At 54.5% G+C, this 17,390-nt stretch overlaps 1 protein-coding gene across 1 annotated transcript in view; it reads left to right on the top strand.

Moving 5' to 3' along the window:
• TAS1R2 (taste 1 receptor member 2) overlaps positions 1-11,648 on the top strand; it is a 15,787-nt gene extending 4,139 nt beyond the window's left edge. Inside the window, exons 3-6 of the mRNA XM_061147817.1 lie at positions 775-1,548; positions 3,938-4,147; positions 9,842-9,965; positions 10,720-11,648. Coding sequence (XP_061003800.1) covers positions 775-1,548; positions 3,938-4,147; positions 9,842-9,965; positions 10,720-11,648 — 2,037 coding nt within the window. The remainder of the gene's footprint in view (positions 1-774; positions 1,549-3,937; positions 4,148-9,841; positions 9,966-10,719) is intronic.
• The last annotated feature ends 5,742 nt before the right edge of the window (positions 11,649-17,390 follow it).

The following is a 17,390-nucleotide window of genomic DNA, read 5'->3' as shown; positions in this document are numbered from 1 at the left end:
GGGCAGACAGTGGGCAGTTACAAATACTGTAATTCTTGCTGTTGTTTTTATTACATTGAGCACCAAGGTTCTGACTCATAGTAGGTGCTCAATAAACATTAATAGTCTTAACTGAAGCATCTAGTCCAGGACTGAACTCATTCTTTCATTCATTTAACAAATATGTATTGAGCATGCGTTGAGCTAGGTACTGTTGCAGGTGTTGGCAATGCAGGTGGAGGCACAGAAATCTGCCCTCATAGAGCTGATCTTCCTGGGGTGGGGGGAGAGACGGAGGGACCAGTGTAAATCAGGAGGTGATACAGGATGACAGGAAGTGAGAAGTGCGCTGGAGGGAAAGGGGAAAAGGAAAGTGAAGTTGCTCAGTTGTGTCTGGCTCTTTGCAACCCCATGGACTGTAGCCTACCAGGCTTCTCCATCCATCCATGGGATTTTCCAGGCAAGCACACAGGAGTGGGTTGCCGTTTCCTTCATCCAGGAGACCTTCCCGAACCAGGGATCGAACCTGGGTCTCCAGCATTGTAGGCAAATGCTTTACCATCTGAGCCACCAGGGAAGTCAGGGAAAGTCAAATCAAAGTTAAGGGAGGTGGGCCACGTGGGGCGGTGGGGGTGGCAGGTGATGCGGGGGAGGGTGAGACTGCATGGAGGCTTAAGGGAGGTGAAGAAGGAAGGGAGCTTTGCTGCATGAGATCTCCCCCCCTCCCCTACCCCCATGCCCCCCTATGCCCCCCCCCCTCTCCCGCTAATGCCCAAGGACCCTCCACTCCGGCAGATCACCTACAGCGCCATCAACGACGAGCTGGGCAACAAGGGCAGGTTCCCCGCGGTGCTGCGCACAGTGCCGGGCGCGGATCACCACATGGAAGCCATGGTGCAGATGCTGCTGCACTTCCGCTGGAACTGGATCGTCGTGCTGGCCAGTGGCGACGACTACGGCCGCGAGAACAGCCACCTGCTCAGCCAGCGCCTGGCGCACCGTGATATCTGCATCGCCTTCCAGGAGACGCTGCCCACCCCGCAGCCCAACCAGACGATGACGCCGCAGGACCAGGAGCGTCTGGAGGCCATCGTGGGCAAGCTGCAGCAGAGCACTGCGCGTGTCGTGGTGGTGTTTTCCCCGGAGCTGGCTCTGCACAACTTCTTCCGCGAAGTGCTGCGCCAGAACTTCACGGGTGCCGTGTGGATCGCCTCCGAGTCCTGGGCCATCGACCCGGTCCTGCACAACCTCACCGAGCTGCAGCGCGCTGGCACCTTCCTGGGCATCACCACCCAGAGCGTGCCCATCCCGGGCTTCAGCGAGTTCCGTGTGCGCCGCTCCCAGCTCGGCCGGCCCGCGCTCAACAGGAGCAGCGGAGGGGCCAACTGCAACCAGGAGTGTGACACCTGTCTGAACACCACCGAGTCCTTCAACAGCATCCTCACGCTCTCCGGCGAGCGCGTGGTCTACAGCGTGTACTCCGCCGTCTACGCCGTGGCGCACGCGCTGCACAGTCTCCTGGGCTGCAACCAGGGCGGCTGCCGCAAGGATGTGGTGTACCCTTGGCAGGTGAGGTCGGGCCCGCGGGGTACCAAGGGCCTTAGGGAGCAGGCGCAGAGTCCGTGGTTGCCATGGAGACCGCCAAGCGCTCAGCTCCGGCCTCACCTTCCCTTGGTGGGTTCTGGGCGAGTGAGTGGAAAAGACCACGGCGCACGCCCTGCCTCCAGGCACATGGGAGTCCTTCGTGGTGACAAAACAGAGTACCTCTGTTAAGAATTAATTTAATTATCCCCATCCACGAGAATCTGTCCCGGGAGCAAGACTTGGGTGAAATTCTCTAGCAGGGATCTCTGCAGGCAGCGGGAGCCCCCGGTCCCCACACAGCCTCGCCGGGGTGGAGGCTGAGGCTGGGCTGGGTCCCATCGGCTCTCAGGTTTATCGATCTGCTTGTTCCGGTTCTATCTGCCTTGATTCAGACCCGGAACTGAAAGTTGTGCGTGCCTGGTTTACGCATGCGCATAGGCACATCCTACCATGCACCTTCGGAAGGCAGAGAAGGTTTCCCTGAGGACCTAGACGAGCAGAGGAGATATAGACCAGAGATGTATGCTTTCTGCCCGCTGTCAGGCATCTCTGCTTAAACAGTTCACTGGCTTTTTCACAGTTTGGAATCTGCCCACTCTGTGGCTCAGCCACCTCCCACCCCATCTTTATCCTCTCCCAACAGCCCTCAGGCACTTCTCATACAGCCCACCTGGGGGGAGGCGGATGGTGATGAACTGGGCAGAGCATCGGCATCAGGCAGGGTCCCAGTCCTACCACCACTGGCTGTGCAGCTTTGGGCAAGTTATTTGATATCTCTGAGCCCCAGTTTTCTCATTTCTTAAACAGAAGGAGTAGTATGTACGCTGCTGAGTTACGTGGAGGATTAACAGTAATGTTTGTACCTTACCTGGTGCAGAGTAGAAGCCAGGTGTCTCCTCCTTTCTAACACTAGGGTCCAGCCTCAGGAGAGGGCGTGGGGCCTGGGGCAGCCCCACTGATGGGGCTGGGGGTGGAGCTAGACGAGGAAGGGGAAGCAAGTGCTTAGGCTCAGTCCTGTCTGATTCTTTGCGACCCCCATGGATTGTCGCTCGCCAGGCTCCTCTGTCCATGGGATTTTTTCCAGGCAAGAATACTGGAGCAGAATGGGTTGCCATTTCATCCTCCAGGGGATCTTCCTGACCCAGGGATTGAACTCACATCTCCTGCATTGCAGGCGGATTCTTTACTGCTGAGCCATGGGGGAAACCCCAGGGGATGCAGGTCCCAGACCCAAAAGGGGAGTGGGGAGAGGCCCAGGCCCCTGCTGGTAATAAGCCCCGCCCACTCAGGAGGATTGCAGAGGTGCTTTCTGACCCCACGCCTTGGACCCCTGGAATGCATGTTGCTCAGCCCAGCGCTGCCAGGTGGGGTGGGACACGGACCCCAGCGCTGGCTCCCCAGGGCTGCTGCCATCCTGACCACTACCCTCAGGCCTCCATGCTCAGTTCCCAGGGCCATTGCTCTCGGGCCCATAAACCAGTGCATAGTTGAAACTTTCAGAGCCAGGACCTCACTGTCCTGGAAGGGCAGGGAGAAGGCTAGGGACCAACTCCTTGGGCTATGTGTCTGACAATTCCCCAGGTGGGGTGGACTCCGAGATGTAGTCCAGCAGACTCCCTCGTTTATGGAAAAAGATTAAGGAGCCAGATGGATGGGATAGCTGAGCTGGAAGCCCCTTAGGGATCAGCCCAGAGAGGTTCAGTGACTAACTTGAAGTCACATAGCAAATTGAGGACAGAGTTAGGACTGGAATTCAGGTCAAAGGATGCCCGCTGCAAAGCGTATTTAGTTTGGACCAGCTTCTGCTCGGTGAGAATGAAGGCGGTTGGGGTGGGGAGAGACTGAAACGAGAGTTAGCTCTGAAGTGTGGGGTGGCGGGCAGGACCCAAGGGGGCAGGGAAGATACTGGCAGGTGGGAGAGGCAGTGGACTCTGAACCCCAGGTCACAGAGGGATGGCCAAAGTGACTTCCAGGGAAAAGGAATCTTATTGATGTCTCACAGGAGGTGAGTACTGACTATTTTCCAGGCACTGTTCTGAGCCTCTAATGCAGATTCACTCACCAATTGCCTCAGAGCCCAGAAGATCAGGCTTTTCTGACTCCTGCTTTGCCGAAGGGGAATCTGGGGTTTATAGAGGTTAAGTGACAGGTCCAAGGTCTCACAGCAGGAGGTAGATGGGCTGTGAAAACCCAGATGTATCTGACTCTAAAGTCAGATCTCTCAGCCACTGCCTCCAAACTGCCACATTTTCGCAGTTTTATCAGCCCCATTTCACAGATACGGAAATCAAGGCCCATGGGCTGGTAGAATTTTTCCCGGGTCTGGCCTGACCTCTGATGCCAGCTTCACTTCCCTTCCCTCGGGCCCCTCTAGCTGCTTCCGGAGATCTGGAAGGTCAACTTCACCCTCCTGGGCCACCAAATCTTCTTCAACGAGCAAGGGGACCTGTCTCTGCACCTGGAGATCATCCAGTGGCAATGGGACCTGAGCCAGAACCCTTTCCGGAGCGTCGCCTCCTACCAGCCGTCCAAGCGGCGGCTGAAGCACATCCATGACATCTCCTGGAACACCCCCAACAACACGGTCAGCCTCAGGGGGCATGGGGGCGGGGCCTGGGGTGGAGCACCAGGGCTGGAGCTGGGGTGGGAGGGCCCTTTGACCTGCATTCATTATTGATAAGTGGGGGCATCTCTATGTGTGGGTGTATTGTCTGGGGTCCTGGCCTTCTTCCCCTGACAGAGAACTGCCCAACGTCAGGGCTTTCTGGCTCCTCAGGGCCAAGGGGCTCAGGACATGTGTGTATTAAAGACTGCAACTCTCACAGCACCCCCGGAAAATAGATGCTGTTGTTGTTCAGTTGCCCAGTCATGCTCGACTCTTTGTAGCCCCATAGACTGCAGCTTGCCAGGCTTCCCGGTCCATCACCATCTCCTGGAGCTCGCTCAAACTCACAGCCCCTGGGTCAGTGATGCCATCCAGCCATCTCATCCTCTGTCGTCCCCTTCTCCGCCTCTTCTGTTTTATGCGTTAGAAAACTGAAGGCAGAGTGGTTGGTGACCCGCCTAAGGCCACACAGCTTGCCTGTGTCTCTCTCTACACCCTGTCGAGGAATACTCACCTTCTGGCAATGATAGCTCTGCTGTCCGCCGTGGCTGACGTCTGTCAGTCTAAACTCTTTGGTTTTACCCTCTTTCTGTAAGAAGCTGTCAGAACGCTGCAGGGGTGGAGAGGGTAGAGGCCGAGCCCTGTGGGGTGAGGGAGGGCATCTAAAAGCTCTGCAGAGGCCTCGTCACTCTCCCCACCCCCACCTGACCCCCTTTCCAGAAGCTTTGGGTGGTGCTAGTTCCTGAGCTTCTCGGGGATTTTCATGGAGTACATTGGGTTGATGTCTTTATTCGTTTGCTGGGACTGCCATCACAAAGGACCACAAACTTGGGGCTTAACCTGCAGAAATGTATTGTCTCCCAGTTCCGGAGGCTGGAAGCCCCAGATCAAGGTGTTAGAAGGTTGAAGCCTCCTATCCCAGGCCTCTCTGTCTGGCTGCTGGTGACCGCTGGTCCTTGCCGGCTTTCCTGGGCTCCTGCCACATCACTCCATCTCTGCCTCTATCTTCAGGTGGCGTTCTCCCCGTGGGCAGGTCTGTCTCCAAGTCTCCCCTTTTTATAAAGACATCAGTCATGCTGGAGTTGATCCCCACCCTCTTCCAGGATGACGTCATCTCAGCCAGTTACATCTGCAATGGTCCTATTTCCCCTGGAGTTTGCAGCTCTCTTGTTAGGTGCATATAGGTTTGTAATTATTATATCTTCTTGATGGATTGACTCTCTTATAAATATAAATATCCTTCTGTCCCTTAGTAAACATTTTTGTTTGTGTTCTCTGCCCCTCGCCCCCGGCTTCCTTTGAGATTTTATCTTTTTTTAATTTGAATATTTTTAGTAGTTTGAATATATGTAGCAGCTTGGCTATTGCGTGTGTGCGTTGTTGCTTCAGTTCAGTTCAGTCAGTCATCAGTCGTGTCGGACCCTCTGAGACCCCATGGACTGCAGCACGCCAGGCCTCCTTGTCCATCACCAACTCCCAGAGCTTACTCAAACTCATGTCCATTGAGTCATGATGCCATCCAACCATCTCATCCTCTGTCGTCCCCTTCTCCTCCTGCCCTCAATCTTTCCCAGCATCAGGGTCTTTTCAAATGAGTCAGCTCTTCGCATGAGTTGGCCAAAGTACTGGAGTTTCAGCTTCAGCATCAGTCCTTCCAATGAACACCCAGGACTGATCTCCTTTAGGATGGACTGGTTGGATCTCCTTGCAGTCCAAGGGACTCTCAAGAGTCTTCTCCAACACCACAGTTCAAAAGCATCAGTTCTTCTTGATGCTCAGCTCTTCTTGCGCTCAGCTTTCTTTATAGTCCAACTCTCACATCCATACATGACCACTGGAAAAACCATAGCCTTGACTAGATGGACCTTTGTTGACAAAGTAATGTCTCTGCTTTTTAATATGCTGTCTAGGTTGGTCATAACTTTTCTTCCACGGAGTAAGCGTCTTTTAATTTCATGGCTGCAATCACCATCTGCAGTGATTTTGGAACCCCAAAAAATAAAGTCAGCCACTGTTTCCACTGTTTCCCCATCTATTTCCCATGAGGTGATGGGACCAGATCCGATGATCTTAGTTTCCTGAATGTTGAGCTTTAAGCCAACTTTTTCACTCTCCTCTTTCACTTTCATCAAGAGGCTCTTTAGTTCTTCTTCCCTTTCTGCCATAAGGGTGGTGTCATCTGCATATCTGAGGTTATTGATATTTCTCCTGGCAATCTTGATTCCAGCTTGTGCTTCCTCCAGCCCAGCATTTCACACGATGTACTCTGCATATAAGTTAAATAAGCAGGGTGACAATGTACAGCCTTGACGTACTCCTTTTCCTGTTTGGAACCGGTCTGTTGTTCCATGTCCAGTTCTAACTGTTTCTTCCTGACCTGCATACAGGTTTCTCAAGAGGCAGGTCAGGTGGTCTGGTATTCCCATCTCTTTCAGAATTTTCCAGAGTTTATTGTGATCCACACAGTCAAAGGCTTTGGCATAGTCAATAAAGCAGAAATAGATGTTTTTCTGGAACTCTTTTGCTTTTTCGATGATCTAGTGGATGTTGGCAATTTGTTCTCTGGTTCCTCTGCCTTTTCTAAAACCAGCTTGAACATTTGGAAGTTCACAGTTCATGTACTGCTGAAGCCTGGCTTGGAGAATTTTGAGCATTACTTTACTAGCGTGTGAGATGAGTGCAATTGTGCGGTAGTTTGAACATTCTCTGGCATTGCCTTTCTTTGGGATTGGAATGAAAACTGACCTTTTCCAGTCCTGGGGCCACTGCTGAGTTTTCCAAATTCACTGGCATATTGAGTGCAGCACTTTCACAGCATCATCTTTCAGGATTTGAAATAGCTCAACTGGAATTCCATCACCTCCACTAGCTTTGTTTGTAGTGATGCTTTCTAAGGCCCACTTGACTTCACATTCCAGGATGTCTGGCTCTAGGTGAGTTATCACACCATTGTGATTATCTGGGTCATGAAGATCTTTTTTGTATAGTGCTTCTGTGTATTCTTGCCACCTCTTCTATTAAGAAGCTTCTTCAGCTTCTGTTAGGTCCATAACATTTCTGTCCTTTATTGAGCCTATTTTTGCATGAAATGCTCCCTTGGTATCTCTGATTTTTTTGAAGAGATCTCTAGTCTTTTCCATTCTATTGTTTTCCTCTATTTCTTTGCACTGATCACTAAGGAAGGCTTTCTTATCTCTCCTTGCTGTTCTTTGGAACTCTGCATTCAAATGGGTATATCTTTCTTTTTCTCCTTTGGTTTTCACTTCCCTTCTTTCCACAGCTATTTGTAAGGCCTCCTCAAACAGCCATTTTGCCTTTTTGCATTTCTTTTTCTTGGGGATGATCTTGCTCCCTGTATCCTGTACAATATCACAAACTTTTGTCCATAGTTCATCAGGCACTCTATCAGATTTAGTCCCTTAATCTATTTCTCACTTCCACTGTATAATCATAAGGGATTTGATATAGGTCATACCTGAATGGCGTAGTGGTTTTCTTTACTTTCTTCAATTTAAGTCTGAATTTGGCAATAAGGGGTTCATGATGTGAGCTACATTCATCTCCCGGTCTTGTTTTTGCTGACTGTATAGAGCTTCTCCATCTTTGACTGCAAAGAATATAATCAATCTGATTTTGGTGTTGGCCATCTGGTGATGTCCATGTGTAGAGTCTTCTCTTGTGTTGTTGGAAGAGGGTGTTTGCTATGACCAGTGCATTCTCTTAGCAAAACTCTATTAGCCTTTGCCCTGCTTCATTCTGTACTCCAAGGCCAAATTTGCCTGTTACTCCAGGTGTTTCTTGATTTCCTACTTTTGCATTCCAGTCCCCTATAGTGAAAAGGACATATTTTTTGGGTGTTAGTTCTAAAAGGTCTTGTAGGTCTTCATAGAACCATTCAGCTTCAGCTTCTTCAGTGTTACTGGTTGGGGCATAGACTTGGATTACCGTGATATTGAATGGTTTGCCTTGGAAACGAACAGAGATCACTCTGTCATTTTTGAGACTGCATCCAAGTACTGCATTTCGGACTCTTTTGTTGACCATGATGGCTACTCCATTTCTGCTATGGGATTCCTGCCCACAGTAGTAGAGATAATGGTCATCTGAGTTACATTCACCCATTCCAGTCCATCTTAGTTCACTGATTCCTAGAATGTCAACGTTCACTCTTGTCATATCCTGTTTGACCACTTCCAATTTGCCTTGATTCATGGACCTAACATTCCAGGTTCCTATGCAATATTGCTCTTTACAGCATCGGACCTTGCTTCTATCACCAGTCACATCCACATTTGGGTGTTGTTTTTGCTTTGGCTCCATCCCCTCATTCTTTCTGGAGTTATTTCTCCACTGATCTCCAGTAGCATATTGGGCACCTACCGACCTGGGGATTTCCTCTTTCAGTATCCTATCATTTTGCCTTTTCATACTGTTCATGGGGTTTTCAAGGCAAGAATACTGAAGTGGTTTGCCATTCCCTTCTCCAGTGGACCACATTCTGTCAGACCTCTCCACCATGACCCGTCCGTCTTGGGTGGCCCCACACGGCATGGCTTAGTTTCATTGAGTCAGACAAGACTGTGGTCCTGTGATCAGATTGGGTAATTTTCTGTGACTGTGGCTTCAGTCTGTCTGCCCTCTGATGCCCTCTCTCAGCGTCTACCATCTTACTGGGGTTTCTCTTACCTTGGATGTGTGGTATCTCTTCATGGCTGCTCCAGCAAAGCGTAGCTGCTATTCCTGACCTTGGACGTGGGGTATCTCCTCTCGGCCGCTCACCGCTCCAGCAGTGTACAGCCAGGATAATTTTTATACAACCCGAATCTAATCAGGCCACTCCCAATCAAGAAACGTGCATGGCTGAGGCCCCCTGACCCTACATTTTTAGTGACTTAGTCCAACCTCCCACCCTCCCCAGCCTCTCCCAGAGCATCCTGGCTTCAAGTAGGCTTAGACCCGCCCTTTTTCTGAAAATGCCAACCCCAGCCTCTCCTCCACCCCCTTGCTCTTACTGTTTCCTCTACTTGTAATTCATTCATGTAATAAACAGTCATTGGAGGCCTCCTCTGTTCTAAGGAATACAGCAGTAAAACCTATAGATGTGGCCACTGCCTGCCGGCTCTTGTCACCCGGCAACCCTGCCCCTCCATAAAGACCGCGTTAAGTAGGACTCCTGGTGGCAAGTGACAGAAAGTGATATAAATAAAAAGTTAACTTATTGCCTTGCGTCATGGAAGACTCCAGGGTTGACCGTGAGTGGGGATGTGACTCTGAAGCCTCAGCTTCAGGCAAGGCGGGATCCAGGGGCTCATTCTCCCCATCTCCCAGATCCTTCCTCAGACATGTTCTCCACATCCCCACCCACCCCCCAACCCCCCGGAAATGAGAGGCCTGCTGGGAGCTCCAGAGTCACACCCTGTTCACTCAGCAACCTCGGGAGGTCTCCATCTCAGCAGCTGAGTGTTGTCTCCTGAAGAAGGTAGATTAGGTCTTTGCTGGGCAAAGCTAAGAGCATCTCTATGACCGTCCAGTACCAACGGCAGTCCTGGCACCTGCCCCTCCCCAACAGGGCCAGTTTCCCTCCCCGGAGCATCCTTCTAGGGGTGAGACGGGGAGAGGAGGGGCCCGGGGAGCGGGAAGGAGCACTCAGGGTCTTCTGTCCTCCCCCCCCAGGTCCCTGTGTCCATGTGCTCCAAGAACTGCCAGCCTGGGCAGAAGAAGAAGCCGGTGGGCCTCCACCCCTGCTGCTTCGAGTGCATTGACTGCCTCCCGGGCACCTTCCTCAACCAGACCTCAGGTGTGACTCCAGGCCCACACGCGCGCCCTGCACCTGCCCTGCCCTCAGGGGTCTCCCTCAGGCCTCTCGCCCTTGCAGGGTCTTGGCGGTCTCCCCCGGGACACGTGTCCAAGGACGGGGACTATGTATTTCCCACCAGAGGATGAGATCTTGGAAAGAAAGAATTACAGTTGTTAGGCTCTGAGTCAAGGAGTCAGTGAGAGTTGCTCAGTCATGTCCGACTCTTTGCGACCCCATGGACTAGACAGTCCACGGAATTCTCCAGGCCAGAATACTGGAGGCGGTAGCGTTTCCCTCCTCCAGGGGATCTTCCCAACCCAGGGATCGAACCCAGGTCTCCCGCATTGCAGGTGGATTCTTTACCAGCTGAGCCAACAGGGAAGGCCAAGAATACTGGGGTGGGTAGCCTATCCCTTCTCCAGAGGATCTTCCCGACCCAGGAATTGAACCAGGGTCTCCTGCACTGCAGGCGGATTCTTTACCAACTGAGCGAATCAAGGAGACCTTGGTTCTAATCCTGCCTCTGTAACTTCTGGCTTTGTGACTTTAACTGGCTGACCCTCAGTTTCCTCATCTGTGAAATGGGGTTGCTGTGAGGGGTTGATGAGCCGGGGGGGGTGTGAGGGACTCGGTGAGCGTTGGTGGCCCGTAGCTCTGTCTCCCTTTGGTGGGGACCTGGCCGGGTGCAGCCCTGGAGAAGGTGGATGCTGAGAAGGCGGGTTTAGCTGACGGGAGCTGCCCTGGGCTCTTGCAGATGAATTTGACTGCCAGCCCTGCCCAAGCTCCGAGTGGTCCCACAGGAAGGACACCTCCTGCTTCAAGCGGCAGCTGGCTTTCCTTGAGTGGGACGAGGCCCCCACCATCGCCGTGGTCCTGCTGGCCGCCCTGGGCTTCCTCAGCACCCTGGCCATCATGATCATCTTCTGGAGGCACGTTCAGACGCCCGTGGTCCGCTCGGCGGGAGGGCCCATGTGCTTCCTGATGCTGGCGCCGCTGCTGATGGCGTACATGGCGGTCCCCGTGTACGTGGGGCCGCCCACAGTGTCCTCCTGCCTCTTCCGCCAGGCCTTCTTCACGCTCTGCTTCACCGTCTGCATCTCCTGCATCACCGTGCGCTCCTTCCAGATTGTCTGTGTCTTCAAGATGGCCCGACGCCTCCCACGTGCCTACAGCTGCTGGGGCCGCTACCACGGGCCCTATGTCTTCGTGGCGTCTGTCATGATGCTGAAGATGGTCATTGTGGCCAGCAACATGCTGGCCACGACCACCATGCCCACCACCCGCGTGGACCCCGATGACCCCAGGATCTTGATCTTGTCCTGCAACCCCAACTACCACCGGGGGCTGCTGATCAACACCAGCCTGGACCTGCTCCTGTCCGTGCTGGGCTTCGGCTTCGCCTACACGGGCAAGGAGCTGCCCACCAACTACAACGAGGCCAAGTTCATCACCTTCTGCATGATCTTCTACTTCTCCTCCTCCGTCTTCCTCTGTACCTTCATGGCTGTCTACAGCGGGGTGCTGGTCACCATCCTGGACCTCTTGGTCACCGTGCTCAACCTCCTGGGCATCAGCCTGGGCTACTTCGGCCCCAAGTGTTACATGATTCTCTTCTACCCGGAGCGCAACACGCCGGCCTACTTCAACAGCGTGATTCAGGGCTACACCATGCGGAAGGACTAGTGCTCCATCGTCTGCCCTCTGGGACGTGGGCCTCAGCGTCGGGAGACGGAGGCCAGGGGGCTTGCTCGTTCAACTCCAGGTGGACCCCAGGTGGTTGCAGGAAGCTGCCCTCGCCTGTTACCACCTGGCCCCGGTCTCTGGTTGGCTGTCCCTCCAAGGTTCTCTGCGTCCTGGCCGTCCTTACCCACCCAGTGATGGACGCCTTTGTTCCTTTCCCTCGCGCTGTTTAGCTTGTAAGGTGCTGTGCCCCATCCTGGAAAACCACCCAAGGTGACCTGCTGGCTTCCAAGGACGGAGTCCAGCTTGGCGGCCAGCAGCGCCATCTGGTGGTCATAGTAAGTTCCTGCAGGTTCCGGCTGCTGACTCCCAGTGAAGGGATGCCTGCTGGTGGGCTGGGGTTAGCGAGGGGCAGATGGGAGCTCAGAAAGTGCCGCCCGGCCTCGCTCACTCGCTGTGCTGTCCGTGTGTCTGTGTCTCATCCCCCAGATTCTCCCGGAGCTTGAGTCCCTGGCCTCTCTGTTATCTCTGAGTACAGCCAGGTACATAAATGCTTGTGAATAAACCTTACTTGGGTGAAACAAATGAGTTTCCTCCTTGTTTTCCAGAGGTCCCCTGAGGACAGAGATGTGGATTCGGAGATCTTGGTTTCAATCCCAGCGTTGCTACTGTGGGTGTGTGCGTGCGTGCTAAGTCGTTTCAGTCTCGTTTGGCTCTTTGCGACCCCATGGACTCTAGCCCGCCAGGCCCCTCTGTCCATGGGGATTCTCCAGGCAAGAACACTGGAGAGGGTTGCCATGCCCTCCTCCAGGGGATCTTCCCGACCCAGGGATTGAACCCGCGTCTCCTGTGGCTCCTGCATTGATTGGCAGGCAGATTCTTAACCACTAAGCCACCTGGGAAGCCCTAAGTGCATACAGTAGGTACACAATCAATGCCAACCATTGCAAATCCGCGTCACCAGAACCGTCAGGGACAAAATAAGGCTGTTTCCTTCTCATACCCCAGTGTCCATGGTATATGGGCTTCCCAGGTCGCGCTAGTGGTAAAGACCCACCTGCCAGTGCAGGAGACGTAAGAGACTGGAGTTTGATCCGCGGTTGGGATGGGTCCCAGATGGGAATAAAGGCGACTCAAAGAGGCTATGAAGTGTCCCCAGCCCCGCACAGCTTACCCCTGGAACCTGACCTTCTGTGCAGTGAGACCCAGAACGCTCTGCCTGCAAAGCTGGTGGAGGGGGACCTTTTCATGTAGGCTGGGGTCGGGGGGCAGTGTGGTGTGCTGGGGCGGGGGGGCTTCAGAGTTTAGGGAGACGGCTGGTGAGTGTAGTGACCAGGGAAGACCTTGGGGGAAGCTGACATTTTAAAAGAGCCTTAAAGGACAGAAAAAGCTTGGGAAGGCAGGAAGTTTGAGTTGGGGTGGGGAGGAATCGGGGGGCGGGCAGGCAGGCTGCAGAGCGAAGCCTGGGCAAAGGGAACAAGTGGCTGGTTGTAAGGACCAGGCGCGGAAGGGGCTAGGTGTGGGGGACCCTGACCTTGTCTTCCCTGCTGGCCGCTGCTGTGTCCCCTGCGTGGGCTGGCCTGCTCCTCTCCTCAGGCTGCCTGGGGTTGCCCTTCACCTCTGTGACCAGCCTTCGCTCCCTGCATCCCTGGGGTCAGCTTGTGGGCTGGAGACTGCAGCAAGAAGACGCAGGGACGGGCCGTCGGCGTGACCACCCCTTCTCTGTCCCCTCCACTTGCCTCCGCTGGGAGCCCGGCATCTTGGGTGAGCCCACCTAGGGCCCTGAGCGTCCAAGGAGCAGCTCTGCACTGCCTGTTCCGGGACGTGTCTCTGTCTTGGCCTCCTCGCCCTGGGGACCAGCTCGTCAGGGGCTCAGAGAGTTTTAAGCTCTTAATTCTCTTTTCTAGCAAGCTTCTGACGCTTTGGTTTAAACACTGCTTCTAAGAGATAATGACCTCATTTTCCTGGTTCTGCCTTCCAGACCACCATTAGAGACAGAATCCTGGAATCACCCCGACCTCAGAGGTATCTGCTCCTCACCTCCTCCTGTAGCTACCCCAAGCTGAGATCTTAACCCCTGCTTGTTCCCCTCCAGTGATGGGAGGCTCATTGAGGACAATGCTGGTTGTTAGAAAATTCTTCTTAGAGTGAATGAAAACCCAGCTCTCTGGGATTTCAAAACATCGATGGTTGCTAGTTTTATCCTTTGGGACCACACATTAGACTCATTCTTTGTTCTCAGGGAGGTCTTTTGTATGTAATAGCAAAAAGAATTGCCTTTGAAGGAGCACCTGCTGGGTGTTAGGCGCTTCATACGTGTTATCTGTAATCCCCATGATGACCCTGCCTGATTGGTACCAGTGACCCTCACTGGCCACGTGCTGATACCTCCCAGCATCCCTCCCTCCCTCCCTCCCTGGCAGCCCCCAGACTCCCAAGGGAGTTCTATGTGGTTCTAGGGAAGCCAACTCTGTGTCCTGGCTCTGGAGGTCGGAGCGGGTGACCCAGGCCAACCAATCCACACACACCCTTCCCTTGGCTGCAGGGATTGGCTCTGGGGTGGACAAGTGACCTGGGTTGGTCCAATCAGAATGACTCTCAGGACATTTGCTGGGACAGAGTCTTTCTTTATTTTTTTATTTTATTTTATTTTTTTTTCAGAGTCTTTCTTTAGGAGCCAGCAAGGCTGTCGACCCAGGAGCCAGGGGCATTTCTTGCAGGGCTGCAAGGCAAGTCAGTCTTAGAGGCCAAGTGGAAGGATGGAAAAAGTGGGTCCTTGGAAACTGTTGAGACGATGGATCTTGCCTACATGCAGCCCCACCTCTGAGATCTCCCATTTCACGAGTCCATTAAAGTCCATTATCGTTCAAGATAGTCTGAGTTGGGTTTCTGTTCCTTGTAACCCAAAGCATCCTTACCCTCCCAGAGAGGAAACTGAAGCTCAGAGAGGTTGATTTTTAACTTGCCCAGGGTCACCAACTTGTCAGTGAAGGAGCTAGGGTTTGGGTTCAAGGAGTAATTGAGGGGTACAGCTCTTGTGTCCTCCCTGGATTGTTTCTTTTCCTTTTTTTGGGGGGGGGGGGTCTGAAATTTCTTAACTGGAACTTCCCTGGTGATCCAGTGATTAAGAATCTGCCTGCCGATGCTGGGAACATGGGTTCAATCCCTGGTCCGGGAAGATCTCACATGCCACAGGGTAGCTAAGTCCATGCACCGTGACCGCTGAAGCCCAAGTACCCTAGAGCCTGTGCTCGCCGACAAGAGAAGCCCGCACACCTCAGAGGGGAGGGGGCCCTGCTCCCCGCAGCCAGAGAGCCCACACGCGGCAACAGACCGTCACAGCCAAGGATGAATGAAAGAATGAATGAAGAGAAACAGATAAATAAACAAAGGTTCCCGATTGCTCGTAGGACCTGCTCGTGACCACGGGGCGGACCTCTCCTGCGGTCCTCCCCTTAGTCTCTGCCCTGTAACCCTCTCTCCGTGAGGACCTCTTCACCTTCCCTCTCCGAGGCCCCTGTAGTCCCTCCCTAAATCCACACTCTGGCCAACTGAGTGGCGTCTCCTTAAGCCAATCACAGTCACGGGCCTTCCCAGCTCGGAGACCTTCTGTGACCCCCCAGCGCCTGTGCGATCACTTCAGTCCCTCTGTGCGCCGATCGGACCCTCAAAGCCCGGACCCCGTGCACGCCTCCAGTTTCATCTCCAGGGGCCATTGTCTCTGCGGCCAGCCAGGCGAGGCGGGCTTGGAGGGCGGGTGGGCCCGAAATGGGGATGGGGAGATGAGCCGGGCTTGAGAGTGGGAGGTGAGCTGTGGGGTTGGGGGGAAGGGGGTGAGGGCAGAGAGAGAGGAGAGAGAGAGAGAGGACAGAAGACAGGAGGGAGGAGGGGGAGAGGGGGAGAGAGAGACAGAGAGAGACAGAGAGAGAGACAGAGAGACAGAGAGAGACCAGGCCTAGAGAGGCAGAGCAGGGAGCCTGCCCCGCCGCGTGGCTCTGGGCGAGCGGCCTCCCAGGGTCAGTCCTGTTCTGTGACTTGGGGACCGGTCCCAGGGCCGCATGAGGATGGCGTGCGCTGTCCTGTGGAGCTCCCAGCGGGATGCCTGGCAGAGCCCAGTGGGTGGAGGGAGCCTGGGCTTGGACCGAAGAGGGGGCTTGCAGGGCTTCTGAAGGGAGGGGGCGGGCCCCGTGCTCTGAGAGAGGAGGCGGGGAGGCCCCTTCAGGAGCACGTCCTGGTGAGTGAGGACACAGCCAAGCCCATAGTGGCCAGGGACGTGGGGCCGCCCAGGGCTCCTGGGGGCCGGCCTGGACCTGGGGGATGAGGGGCTCCCGGTTCGGGGGACCGCTGGCTGGGGAAGCTGTGGGTGGGTGGGTCCGTCCCACCTAAGACTCAGAAGGGGCCCAGAAGGCATTCACATCCCTGCTTGTTCGGGGCAGGCCCAAGCCCCAGCCTGGTGCCCGGCACTGACCCGCTGTGTGCAGGCCTCCTGGGCACTGCTGGAGGGAACTGGCAGAGGCTTGTGATGTCCTGGGGGTTGGGAGCACTGGGGTGGGTCGCCCCTCAGCTCCGCACATAACCAGAAGCGGATTCTCTCCGGTTCTCTGGGAGCGGGGGATGAGACTGACTTTCCCTGGGTCTCACACCCCCTGACACACCCCGAGACCCCCCCCAGGAGGCCCTGCAACCTGCCCCCGTTGAGGACTGTGCTGTGGGCCAGGGAGGAGGGCCGGGCCCCCCATGCCCCTTCTGCCAGGAAGACAGGCACGCGGAGTTTTCCGCACGGTAATGCACGGGCCCATCTGCTTCCAGTTAGCAGCTCCGGGGGCGCCTAATTGGCAGATCAAACCATTCGATGTTCCACGTCAGATAAGTAGTCAGGAGAGCCCCAGCAGACTCTGACACTTTTTGGACGGAGCCCAGGGCCTGTGTTGACCACCGCGGGGCCCGGGGTGCTAATGTAAACCAGACCCGCGGTGCACAGAAGCGGCAGGATATTAGCAAGTGTCAAAAGGCTTTGAAGAGCCCGGGCAGATGCACCGTTTGCTGCCCCTGTGTGCAGGAGGGGTGCCTGGGCTCCTGAAACATAAGCGTGGGCTCGTTTCCCTGTAAATGGGGAGGGAAGGGCTCTCAGAGGGTGGCATCCCAGCACCGCTGTGGCTGGGGGTGTCCGAGAGCAAGTGGTCCTGCCCTGGGACGGCACACGGTGGAAGGCTACGGGCTCCAAGAGGGGAGACCTCGGTTCTTACCCCCTGCCTGAGCTGCAGTGGGCCACAGGACATAAAGGGACGGGCTCCAGCCGTGTGACTTTGGGCAGGTGTGGTTCCCCCTCAGAGCCTCAGCTTCACCATCTGTAAAATGGGAGAACAGCCGTCCTGTCTCATTCAAGGTGGATGGATTCCATTCAGATCCCAGCTTTTCCTGTTACCACCTTGGACGCGGCACTTAATGTGTCAGGGCTTCACTACCCTCATCTGTGAAACAGGGTTAATATTGGGTTGGCCAAAACATTCATTTGGGTTTTCTGAAAGATATTATGGAACAAGCCACATGAACTTTTTGGCCAACCCGATAATAGGAACCATCTTATCAAGGTTGCTCTGGGGGTCAGGTGAGATAACGCAGGTGAAGGGTGCAGGCTGTGCCCGGCCCGTGGTAACTGCTGTGTGAAGGCTAGCTGTTGTACCAGTCAGTGTTTGCTGGGTTATGCTGTGTGACAAACATCCCCAGGGCCTCATTGGTTTACAA

This window comes from Dama dama, chromosome 8, assembly GCF_033118175.1.
Source record: "Dama dama isolate Ldn47 chromosome 8, ASM3311817v1, whole genome shotgun sequence".
In the NCBI taxonomy this organism is placed as follows: Eukaryota; Metazoa; Chordata; class Mammalia; order Artiodactyla; family Cervidae; genus Dama; species Dama dama.
This window is presented reverse-complemented; position numbering and strand designations above follow the sequence as displayed.